This window comes from Mycteria americana, chromosome 7, assembly GCF_035582795.1.
Source record: "Mycteria americana isolate JAX WOST 10 ecotype Jacksonville Zoo and Gardens chromosome 7, USCA_MyAme_1.0, whole genome shotgun sequence".
In the NCBI taxonomy this organism is placed as follows: Eukaryota; Metazoa; Chordata; class Aves; order Ciconiiformes; family Ciconiidae; genus Mycteria; species Mycteria americana.
The window spans coordinates 7,717,282-7,730,676 of NC_134371.1; the positions used below are offsets into that span (position 1 = coordinate 7,717,282).

Genomic DNA, 13,395 nt, shown 5'->3' on the forward strand with positions numbered 1-13,395 from the left:
ACGATTTCCAGGCCTAAGTCAGAAAAAGTGTTCTCTGGCATCTAACAATCAATTAAAATGTACTACCCCAAAGATGCTTTTGAAAGCTGAATCTGAACTACATGTAGTTCTAAGTAGCTGCACATATTACACAGCTCATTATATAGCAAAAATTTCTCAAATATATTGGGTAGAAAGATCTTCAAGTACCATGTGGGCTATCTTGAGATAATGAACTCATTTTGCCCAAATCTTGAAGGAAAATGGAAAGCAGACTTTTTTATGGGGTCAATTTTGATTTTTAAAGCCTTGCGCATTAAGAACGTTGATATTTGTTAACTCTCCACTATAACATGTTTTCCAGGTTTGTAGCTGCTGCCTTTAATTGTATCATCTAAAGTTAAAAGTTATAGCATATTGCATGAAGACTAGCATATCTTAATGCCTTGTTTCTGATCTTGCTACTGAAAATGGGGATGCTGAAAGACCATAGTAACGGACAGATATTTGATGCAACGTGCTGTGGGCTACTTAATTTTGCATATTGCACTACTTGAAGTAAGTAGGACCGGAACAGCTGTGCACTCAATCCTGGTGAAGACAAGAATCTCTCCCTCGGGGCATCACTTTCTTCTGCCAAGTAGGAAAGTCAAGTGTTGGCTTTGGCTATGGACTTTTCTGTTCTGTCATGTAGTCTTTCATTATCATTTGGGCTTTGGCTGAGTATATTTGAAAGGATCAGTATGTGTTTGATTTTTATTATTCCACACTTTATCCTATAATAAGATTTGGTTTTGGCCATGCTGTCTTTTAGAGACGACTGATTTTATTTATATTTTTGTTAAAGTTCTCAAAGATGGTGGTTCATAAGAGCATTGCTATTGTATTACTTAGTAATACAGCGTTGTTCATGTCCTGTGAAAAGTTTGTATGCAACTTAATAATCCTTTAAACTAAAAGTTGTGTCACCCTAGAGCATGACTCAGCTGTGTACTAACAACTATGATTCTTTTACCTTGTGGAAGGCATTTAAGCAGATGTTCTCTGCTGGCAGCAGAATTGCTTATTTTTTCAAAGGTGAAAATATTCATAGATATCTGCTTGTTTCTATAGCAAACCCCATCTTTTTTCTGTATTTTTAAAGAAAAGAGGAGATAATGAAATCAAACGTACTCCAGCTGCCTTTTACGTCCACCTATGCCAAATGTCGTTCATCAGCTCTTAAGGCTTACTTCTACTTTCCGATATGTGTCAGCACATATCACTTAAAATCCTGTAAAATTAGTTTCTGCAGCTGTATTTCTGAGACTAGACTTGCCTCCTTTTCTTTTTTCCTTTTACGGTGTATCCAGAAATCAGTATTAAAGATCACTTCCAGTGGACTAGCCCTATTGCTTATACAACTCTTTCAAAGTATCTCTGAGATTGTTATCAGACTTTCATTTGACCTTTCAGTAAAGATCATCTATAATAAGCTACTATAGAGCTGATCTCTCAGGTGATCATGTGGGACCGGCTATGTGGTACTTAGAGTAGAGGTCTGAGAAGCAGAAGGCAGCTGAAGCCCCTTTTATCCGTGCTCCCTGCGCTGAAGCCAAAATGTTGACTGCAAGAACTGCCTGTAGAGCGCAGGATCAGTTTACGCTTCCCACCCTGATACCAACTCTACCGCACGGGCTTAGAGAATTGCTTCTGTGAAACTTGTCTGTGCAGCTGACAGTACTGTAACAAACATCTGACTTTTTGTATTCTCACCATTGCCCCGCGTCTGACAAGCCTGCCACACACCGCGGGAGCTGTGACCCACTAACCGGTCACGCTTGACGTGGGCTGGGAGAGCTGGAGAGAAACACCACCACACCGTGCCGTGCTGCAGGCAGAAAAACCAGCCAGCTCGGTACTTTACAAACAAACGTTGACCTGCTTCATCGTGTGGGCCTGCCCCATACCATGACCCCATGTGCAAGCATGGGATTGTCACAGGGACCGATACATGAATGTCTCGCGCATTGAGAATACCCAGAATTTGAGAAACTGCCCACAACTGTCCTGACAAGACCGACAAGGCAGAATGGAAAATAACCATTGACCGGGTGAAGAAAAGGCAGCTAAAGCTTTTGAAAGCACTCCCAGACTTCTGTCATCTCTTTACCGAAGCTTTAAAGGCAAAGAGAGTTACCCTCTTCTCACAGCCTTCAGAGAATGCTAGAAATTGTAATCTCAGACTGTTTTAACATCTACGACATACTTGCCAAGAATATCACAGTAAATCTAAGCATCTTCCTTCCTTCTGTAATGGTTGAGGATAATTTTCCAGGATAGGAAAAAATCTGGCTTCATCCAGCCTTTTTTTGACATTTAAAGGACTTTGATATAGCCTGTGAAAGAGAACCTGTGTTTTGGAAAAAGACTGAGAGTTAGCCTGCTTTGGCCTGCATTGCAGCCAGTGAAGTCATGCCAATACATCTTTGACAATGGAATAAAGTGCCTTGGTGTGAGACACTCCAGTCTTTCGCAGTCTGCCTCTATACTAGAAGTTTGCTGTAATGCATCAGCACTGGCAAGTGACAGATGCCAGACTGAAACAGCTGGAAGGGACTTCTGTAACTTGCAGTGTTCAGTTCATTTAGCCTCTCATGGGAAAAGAAATTAAGTAAAATGCAAGGAAGGGAAAACTTCTGTTGTTTCAAAAAGCCACAAGGAAAGCCCAGCCTTTTTGCAGGCTCTGGCCACTTCACTAATATTAATTCGAAGGCTTTGGTACTCTGGGAGGAGTGTTAAAAATTCCAGCAGTAAAATAGCAATGCTGAAAAAGCACATCCAGGTTTATACATCATCACACACTTTTCTCCATGTATACTTTCAAAATGCCAAAGGATATAGTTACAAGTTCTTATATTTACTGATTCAATTCTGTAAATTGTTTACTTTGGTGAAATGAATGGGAATTTCCAAAGGCTAACTGCTGGGGCAAAGCCACTGCCCAGTAAAGTTGGTACTGTTGGTATTTTCAAGCAATTCTACCTCACAGATGCAGCACTTTAGTTTGGTAAGTTAATGAATTGCTGCAGCTGTTTTGCATTGCTCGCAGTACAGTTTATTGTTCATACGCTTAACCTTGAGGTACTGTTCTTACAGTAACACAGCTTAATTAAGACAGTTAAAACAGTTGAGCTGTTTCCTAGTTCTTTACCAAGTGACTGAGGTTATGTGAATAGTGGGAACAACTGCTCACAAAAAACTTCTCAGTTTCTGAGCTGTTCTTTTTAAGTCAGCCTTATAGTCCAGCCATATTGAATGGACGGATTTTCATTCTATAAGAGAGTCTCTCTTAAAAAAAAAAAATATTAAAAAATTCCACAGCTCTAGAACATTTGCAATTAAACTGGCCTCATATCAGAACCCTTCCTGGTCCCCCTCATCACTTCGATCAGTGTTATATGGCACATTCAGCTGTTTTGGTAGTAACAGCTTGGTCACGGCAGAAATGCAAGCCTGACACATCCCAAAACAGGTTATGGGCTCAAAAAAATCAGTGCAGGCTATTTGTATGGAAGATACTTGTCCTTAATTTATAAAGTTTATGGTATGGTAAATTTTTAAACAATTTATGTGACCAGTCACGTAACCTTACTACATGAAAAGTGAATAGTTTGCAAATATATGCATATAATATATAGAATCATAGAATGGTTTGGGTTGGAAGGGACCTTTAAAGGTCATGTAGTCCAACCCCCCTGCAATGAGCAGGGACATCTTCCACCAGCTCAGGTTGCTCAGAGCCCCGTCCAACCTGACAATGTACATCTGTTAACAAATATTTTGCAACAGAATGTTTGTCTTCTAATTGTTTAAAAGTACAGTGTGTCCACCTGCAAAGATTCTGACATATTAATTTATCTTCTATACATAAAATTAAAATAAAATCTGTATATAAATGCAGTGTCTCACATATCTTAAACAGCCAGGAAAGAGTGCATAAAAATGTAGCATGATACTCTGCACATCTCATGGAGTTAAGCTAAAATCTCGCACTTGTGCAACCATTAATCTTATTACTAATAGGTATGTGGCAGAAAGCTACAGAAACAGACAAGCACTTTGCTAATGTTGCAATTACTTTTTTGTATATTAAATGAATTTGATACACAACTCCTGATTGAGCAGCATTTCCAGAAGACTTGCTTATCTGATTCTCGAGCAGAGGTATATTGCAGATGTCTATGAAGGAATATTTTTCTTACACTGAATAGTTTATATTCTCCTACATCTTCCTTACGGGAGTTCCTAGTCCTTTTAGTCACCTTACCCCTTATCCATTACTAAAATATGCTATTAATATTAGGATGTGCTGGTCAGCAAAGCGAGAAGCAGTATCCTCTGCTTCGTGAATATCACATATACATTAATGTTCACAGTGCTGCTGCCCACGTAGTTCATTCAGATTAGTTAGCTGATGCGAATTCAAGAGAGATATCTGAGATAGAAACAAATGTGCTCTTTAAGTTTAATCATATTGCTTAAAATTTGCTTATCTTGCTCACATTCCTAAGTAGGAATTCCTAAGTAATTCCTATAGTTTAAAGGGCAACTGAAATTTTCTGTGGATGGCAATTACTCTTCAATATTAATAGAAGGTGTCAAACTAACGTCCTAACCAAGGAACTTGCAATCCAGAGGGAATATATATTCTTCCCTCAAAATATGTCCTGTATTCTTCCACTATGCGTTGATACTCGTACAATTTAACATTTGCTTTTAACAAAAATAAAAGATGACATTTGACTGCATAGGGAAATGTAACTGGAAACACAGCTAAATTATTATAACACATGCCTAAACAGGTGGGTAATATTAAAATCTTAAGTGTTTCTGCTTTCAGAAACACCGCTCTTTGAAGATACCCTTTAAGCATGTCAGACCAGTTTTTATAAGCCCTTCTGTTTTATTTTTAGAGTAGCATTTGTTACTGTGTATTTTCTCACAGGCAGATATTTTTTTTGTCCAGCAAGATATTCTTCCCCTTACTTTAATCCAGTCAGGAAGGTTGCTGGGTTATGAAACACTTATATGGACAGAACTCATCAGAGGGAAGGTTTGGTTCTCTCTTACGTATCCACCAGCCTGCGCCTGGTCTTTTACAGCATCATCAGGTTGTAGCAGTCCCTTACGTTAGGAAAAATTCTGTCTTGGCCTTCCCTTCTGCATTCATTTCAATGTTCAAATTAGGCCAGAGCTTAAAATAATTCAGTCTACTAAGGTTTCCAACAAAATATTTTCACTTTCCCAACTCTATTATTTTATTTACTCTTCAAAAATGCTAGAATCATAGTAGAAAAAGATTTATCTGAATGGCAAGCAGAAATCATTACCCAGGCAGATAAGCCTATAAAGCATTAAAATTTATCTTAACACAAAATACGGGGCCTGGTTGTGGCGCACACTGCCTTCTTGTCTAATGGACATGTAACAGAGAAATGGTCCAAATGAGCTTAATAAATCTCTTTCTTAAACTCACAAAAGACCACATCCTCACTACCATAATTCTATTAGAGTTTGCTCCTTTGGAAGAGATAAAAGGAGATAACCTCTCCATTCAGAATATAAAATAGCAATTGTTCAGCTGATGATTGGAATATTTCCAGTAGAAGGACTTAATTATGGAATAAAATTAGCTCAATCTGACCTTTTTGGAGAAAAATGCAAAAATAAGGTTTTTTGCAAATGTCTTCCTGGAATAACTAAAATAAGGAATAATTTCCTTCACTTTTTTTTACAAGAGCAAAAGGTGGTAGCGTATGATAGCAGCATTCTTGGTGAGATGACAGTCCAAGGATAATAATAAGACAGCCTTTGCAGAAAGGGATAATATATTTTAATAGACTAACTGATACAGTTTAAAAAACAGACAAGCTTTCAGACACACAAGCCCTTTTCAGCAAGAGCAGGTTCACCTCTGTGACTCAAAATTGCTAGCTTAATATCTAGACAGCGTGATGATTGTGTCATAGAAATGCATAGAAATGTATGGTATCTATATTAATTACATTCTGAAAGCTCCTCTTGGGATAAAGACAAAACATATTGTTGCAATCTCTATTTTATCTAAGTGATAAATAGGAATAAGTACTTGCACCCACAGACCTACAGACTGGCTATGATGCTGTGTGTTAAAGCTTTTCTCTATGGGTGTTTATTTAGATGAGTTTATCTGTACTGAGGCACTCCTCGCTACAAAAAAAAAAAAAAAAAAAACAAAAAACCCAAAAAAACAAAACTGGAAAGAAAAACCTCATATGTTTTATCAGTCCTATCTCTGATTTCATGACATTTTGAATGCTTCTAAGCCATGCTGATACTACTGCATACAAGAAAAAAGGCATGAACAGGTGGCGATATTAACAGGCTTCTTATGGTTCTGAAAAATGAGATAGAAATGTTTCATGTCATGAAAGTCAACATCAATAATCATCCATCTTGTGTAGATATGGAAGTCAGCCAATGTGGTTCTTGCTGAGGAGGCGTGAGATATTTCTTTTGCATCGGAGCTGTTGCTCTGGACACAAGTCATAATTTGTCTAATATAGATGAATGAGGAGAATATTACTAATACTTCCTTCTTTTTTTCTTTTTTTTTTTTTTTTTTTTTTTTATTTTAAATAAACTGAAAGCTCCCCCTTCTGGCACATTTCCTGAACTGAATGCAAGGCTCCTGGTGTCTACTTTTAGCAACAGGAGACATTTCCTGTTTTGCTCTCTTTTTAAGATCCTTTTCGCAAAGATTCTTTAAAACTAGTATATTTATAGTTTCCCAAGGATTTCCCATTTCCCCATCAAGGTTCGGGGCGTGATGTGAACTCATTTAACAGCAGGGGATTGCCCTAAAGCTTTACCTATAATTTTTGTCTGTTGCTTTTCCAGGCAAAGACTTACTTGCTTCCCACTTTGCTGCATATTATACCGAGTACGGAAAACAACTTTTTCAGAAAGTTTGAGTGTTAGCATTTGCTTTCCTTCAGGGCAGTCACTGTATCTCAGCTATAACCCTACCATCTATTTTTCCTAATAAGTGCCTTGGAATCACTTTGAGAAATCGACAGGATCTTTTTAAACCAATGCTGCAGCTCTGCTGAGAGCAGATCCCATCCAGGCTCAGGGAATCTGCAAGCCAGGGAAAGGGGAAAAAGCAAAGAGGGACTTGTTTAGGGCACAGTTTTGGTAATTGCTCTAACTGCCCTCATCTCATTGCTACCTGCGCTTCAAGGACCGCCAGTGCCAATCGTTCCTCTCATCCCTTAAATCAGTGCAGTCACTTATGTGCTTAATATGATGAACTGATTTGTCACTGATTTTCTACAGTCATACACTTACACAAAGAGAGGGGAAGACTTTCCCAGCATGTGCAGAGACAGGATCCTGTAGTTCCCATAAATGCCTACATTTTAATTTTGTTACAGTCGCTGATACCATCCCTCGACTCCAAGCAGGCTGACAAAGGCAGTGAGACTGGTTAGGAAGCTTTCATTAGATTTGCTATCATAGATTCAAAGACATCATCTCTCTGTGTCCTTAAAAACTATTTATGGGGGACAACATTTTACTGGAGCGTGAAGACAGGAATGAACGCTTCTGTGCAGGAAGGATTACACTGGGGCCGTCCTTTCATATAGGCATGCACACCAGCCCCTCTGGCTACACAGAAGAAAACGAAAGAGAGTGAAGCAGAGTAAAATAACATCATATTCATCTCAACTCAGTACTGAGCTGTTATAGTAAAATGAGAATGAATTAATTATATTTATGACTTCCTTTCTGGGCTTTCCCTGAATACCAAGGTGGTATTTTCTTCTATGGCACCGATGCTACTTTGCTCTTTTACGCATTAAGTAGTAAATGTGGCAGGTTTTAGCTATAGAATAGTGGTTATTTTAAAGTCTAGTATCAAAGTAACAATTTACTATGGCTACAGTGAATGAAGTATGCCCATTAGACTTGGTACATTAGGTCTGGAAGTGGGAGAATTGCTGGCCTGGCACCTTATGCCACTTTCCTGTTCCCTCTCCATGGTAACAAAACTCCGGATTGACCTACACAAACAAAGCTGCTTGCCCTAAACGGAGCATAGCTCAACTACGGAGGCAGCAAGGCCAATTAGCTTTCAGTGCAGTTTACAGCAAAGAAGGTCTGTTAGTATAAATATCTACACGTACGACAGAATACCACATGTAAGCTTGCCGTTTGAATTCAAATCAGAATAATAACAAAGTGACAAATGACATGTTCATTATAGACATGAATATAGGTACACGCACGCACCTATCTGTATTCTTGTTAAATCATTGCTTTATATATGTATACGCACACGTGTCTCTCTTCTTAGAAATGTCTCAAAAGCTGCTTTTATTGTCATAATGAAACAGTAGGACTCCTTTGAGAGCTATTTGTCTGAAAAACTACTGTAAACTTCTTTTGAGTAGGCTGTCTGCACTCAAGAGAGTTAAATCAGTAGAACTTTGACAACACTAGAAGACTCACTAATATCTAATTAATGTGGAAATAATTGTTGTAATGGTTGCATTTCTCTACAAAGCATGTACTGAAAAACAGTTACACTGTCGATTTAGTGAGCATTAAATCAGTTTGATATGCAAATGGAGGTGCTGGGCTACTTCATAATGCTGGTATTATTTAAACATATGTTTATTAAGCGGAGAAAATTGGAAATGTCAACAAATGGAATGCAGAAGGAAAGCAATGTCTTTTCTCAACAGAGACTTTCTTCGAAGTTTTTATTGTCCACCTTTTAGAGTCGGTAGGCTCTAATGACAAGAGTAACAGCAATCCTAAATACAAGGGTACTGCTGGGAGGAAAGCGTAAAACAGTCATTCCTGCACCCGACACATTCTGCCGTTTTTCTTCCAGCATGAATAAAAGGGAGCAATTCTTGTCTCTCCAGATTACCCCTGAGCTCTTATCTTTTTGATGTTAAGGGGTCATGGAAACAGCTTAAATTGTCGTTATCCATTTAATGTAGATTCAATTAACTCAGGTTAATGACTGTGGGACGGAGCTCAGGGAGTTGAGAGCTGCTCACATTGTTCAACCCAGTCCTGTGACATAGGCTGCATTTTTGGGGGGAGAAAAAAGGAAAAGATAGTGTGTTGCCGGGACATAACCAAACACAGTCTAGAGAGAAGTGTAGCCATTGCGTCTCAGGCACGCGCAAAGCTCAAGGCTGCATCAAGTACAGAATTGCAATACACAGTTGACCAAAACACTTACAAAATGCCTGCAGCGTATCTGTTTGCTAAACATTTACTCTTAAACTTAGTACAATCAACACGAAGTCTTTTGGAGTAATACATTGTGACCTGTTAAGACTTAGACAAGTATTTTGCCTGGGATGTATCTTCATCTTCCCTAAAGTAATATATCACGGCCAAAAGAGTGAATACCAAATAATTTGTTTCAGGAAGAGTGCAGAATTGCAAATTGTTGTCCAGTGAATACGGAAAATTATGTAGTTGCATAATATTTAATGGCATCTACTTTTGAAGTCTTAGAATATTGCAACAGGATTACTCAGAAGAGCACTTGCTAACCCTTTCTTTTTTCATTTATGTTCACAGGATTTTTGAGCACTGGGGACCAAGCAGCAAAAGGAAACTATGGCCTCCTTGACCTAATTCAAGCTTTGCGATGGACTAGTGAAAATATTGGGTTCTTTGGTGGTGACCCATTAAGAATAACTGTTTTTGGATCTGGTGCAGGCGGTTCATGCGTCAATCTGTTGACTTTATCCCATTATTCTGAAGGTAACCGTTGGAGCAATTCAACCAAAGGTATTATGCAGGTTGCAAATTTTGACAATTTTGGTGTCTGCATGCCACCACCATTAGTACTATGTGATGCTCTGTATATTCTCTTTGTTCATAGTATGAACTGTTGAGTTCAGCTCAATATTAAGCGAACTTTTTAAAGGCTGTACAAGCCGACTTCTCCCTCAGCTCTTCTGTGCATGTTTAAATTTTGGGTCACTTTCTTCTTTTTCCTATGGAGCTTTGTAGAAACACTTTATAGCAGACTTCTGAACAGCATTTTCTCGGTGCATCATTTTTGTCTCTTTTCTTTCCTACCTAAGGGTGTCCTTTTTGGAAAACCAGTCAGTCATGCTCACAGTAGATGAGGTCGTCTATATTCAGATAGTCATGAAAGGCATGTTTAGTTTCTCATGAGGAGCAGAATTTAAAGAAAACTAAAATGACACAGTTTCTCTTCTCAGGCTAACAGCTGAAATGCTTAAAACTATTATTTTGTGTGAAGAAAACAAGTACCTAGTTCAGAAATCTTTTGTCTGAAACTGCATGAACTTCACTTGCTGTCATCTAATAAAAGAATGGTTGAATGTTTTGCATGCATGATCCAAAATTGTCAAAGCATCCAAGTTGCAAATGGATTTTCTTCTATATGTTTTTTCCTATTCCATAACTAACACCTTTTCTCTCTAGTTAAGGCAGACAGCAGGAAATTAAAAACATGCTGTTTGAGGCATCCATTTTTTTTCCTATGATTTTTGCACCACAGTTCCACACAGTTTCTCTCATTTGCATGGCTATTGCTTATTGATCACATTATATTTGTCTCACTGTTTTCTCACATTTTTATCTGTATTGTTTAGTTTTACCAGGGACATCACACTGTGCCCTGTGCATACAATCCTCCACTAATTTATATTGCTGTATCTCCATGGGGGACTAATTGGCCAGTCCTAAAAAAATAATTCCACTGACATTAAAAGAGCTGCATTTACCCAAAATCATGATGCAGAGCCCACTGAGGTCAATAGAAGTGACAGATTCTTTAGATCAGGCCTTTACGCTATTTTAAATGAGAGAAAAATACAGCTTTTACAAGAAAAGTCTACTGGAAAATAGACTGTGGTTTAACTCTTAGTCTATTCCCACAATTTGATTTTTAAGGTAATCTTTTTTTCCATAACTACCTGCAGCTAAATAGGACATATTTATAACCTGGCCTATAAGAACAAGAGGTAAGCATTACCTCACTACACTGTAATCTGAGGGTCACACTGCACCATCTTTTTTCATCAGAACTCACAAAAATAACTTTTGTAATAGAGGATTTAGCTTAAGGTTGAATGAGGAGACCTGGTTTATCCTCCCCTAATTCTTACTTGATCTTAATCTTGATCTTCTTGATGTAACATGGCATTAATGAGAAATGCCACATTTACAATATCTGGACAGTCACGTGTTACCTCTTATCAGCAAATTTTACCCTGTCATATTCTGGCCTTCATTACCCCTGGCCATTCAACACATGGCCAGAATTCTGCCAGGAGCAGAATTTGTTTGGGCAAACTGATGCAGTAATTTGCCAGCATAGCAGATCAAAGGATTTGGGAGGGGACTGGAGAGGGCTTACGGATACGTACTTAAAATCCAATTGTAAAAGTAAATTTTTGAGGATTTCTTTTATAAGAAAGCAAAAACATGCTGTACTGAAATTTGGATTAAACAGAACAATGTGCCACAATGTTGTGTTTCATATGGGGATAGTTAGACCTGCCATTAAAAAAAAAGTACTAAAATGAAGATTGGTCAGCTTCAAATAAGGAAAGTTATTTCAAGTTTTCAAACATTTTCAAATATCTTAACATTTTCGAAAAACCTTTTGTTTCACATTATTAACCAGTCTCTTTCATAAGCTGTAAATTCGGATGCTCTCTTTGCTTCCTTCATTTCCCTTTGAAAGGATCCCTTGGTAGTTGAGAGGATGCATTCAGCCTATTTCAAGACGGTGCTGTTCACAACTGCCCATCTGCAAGTGGGCAGAACAGCTCCCATCTTTAGAGAGTGCTCTGAAGAGGTAGATGAATATATGCAAATTACTTTTATTTACTTTGGTGAGACTTTGAATAGGAGTCACAAAGTGATATGGTCCATTGAACATTTAAATCTTCTTTCCATCAGTCTGAAGCCCATAAGCTATAATAATCATAGACATTATCAGATAAAAACGTAGTTCTCCATCTTGTGTGGTACCAATTTCTGCCAGGAATTCTGAGACAGAATGAAAATAATTTTTCATACTGTTGTTCATTTTTCACCAAATGGTTTGAGAGGAGGAATATTTCCGTAAGCATTCTTCAGCAGAGGAGGGATGTTTAGTTTCATTTCCTAAGATTTTATTTTATGGCCAGAGGACTTGACCACTTTTACTTAATCCAACATTTAATGTTTATGTAGCACTTAGCAAGTCATAGTGTTTATATCAGCGTTTTCTTAATACGTAGCTTACACTTTCTGTCCTTGTTCAGAGATATTTAATAAAGCAATAAAAATAGATTTACACAATATGCAAAAAAGAAACATTATGAAGTAACAGGATATACATCTTTGTGAAAATTCAGTTTTGTCATTTAGTTACATTTATTACAATGCCTAGATCCTCTGCGGTAATTCCACTGACTTTGAGCTGATTTATACGAGCTCAATATCTGACCTTGTAAACATGCAAATATATTTTTACCTGCTTTATAGCTCAAGTTCTTTCTTATTTTTTACTCGTATCTTGCAAGGAAATAATATCTTGGATATGACTTCTCATAAATTTAAGGAGAGGCTTGCGTTTACATATTTCTGTCCCTACACCTATCTCATTTTAAGACTTTTGGATTTGGACCTAATACAGTCTAGAATGATTTTAAAATTCCTCGGAAGCTTGTAAAATGTTTCCTGCCAGCAACTGATTCCAACTAACTTCTGAGTGTACAGGGGCTGGTACTGCAATAGAGGCTGTAAAGGCATGTCCCTGACTTGATTTAGAGGCTATGGAAGTTTTTTATCGATAGAAATATGTTACTTATCAAAGTAAAAGCCATCTTTTGCATTATTGGAATAAAATTCTGAGGTAAGCTGAGCACCTTAACTCCAGTTCCTTTAGTGGGAGTATCCAGCTATTCGTCAAGCATTGGACCAAAGATATATTCTTAGCAAAATTAAGTGAGTGAGGCCAGATGTCACTTCCAGTCCCTAAGCAACTCTACCAAATTCAATGGAATTACTCCAGGTGCCTATCAGCGTAAGTAAAACCAAATTTTGACCCATATATCTTAAATCAGCATAACTTACGTATGCTATAGACCATTTTGTATTACCCACAGTGAGCTATAGGAGGTAGGGTCCAGTATAAAATATTTTCCAGTAATTAGTGCAAAAGATGTGCTACTGAAATGAACTGGATGCACTTCCATGAAAATGCAAAAAACCAGAAAGGTCCCAGTTACCTAAATATAGTCTAAGTTTCTGACATTAGAGATGAGCATTATTTTGCGCAAGGTTCAGACTCAAAATGTCTTTCAGAACCCGAACTGTGCTCCTCAAAGGGAGTGG

The 13,395-nt window shown here is 37.8% G+C and overlaps 1 protein-coding gene across 7 annotated transcripts in view; it reads left to right on the forward strand.

Moving 5' to 3' along the window:
- Positions 1 to 13,395, forward strand: part of NLGN1 (neuroligin 1) — a 315,570-nt gene that overhangs the window by 298,505 nt on the left and 3,670 nt on the right. For 4 of the 7 annotated variants that reach the window (XM_075509050.1, XM_075509053.1, XM_075509052.1 and 1 more), the window contains one exon: positions 9,610 to 9,822. In XM_075509050.1, the coding sequence (XP_075365165.1) occupies positions 9,610 to 9,822 (213 nt within the window). The remainder of the gene's footprint in view (positions 1 to 9,609; positions 9,823 to 13,395) is intronic. The other 3 variants (XM_075509051.1, XM_075509054.1, XM_075509056.1) reach the window with 1 other exon arrangement.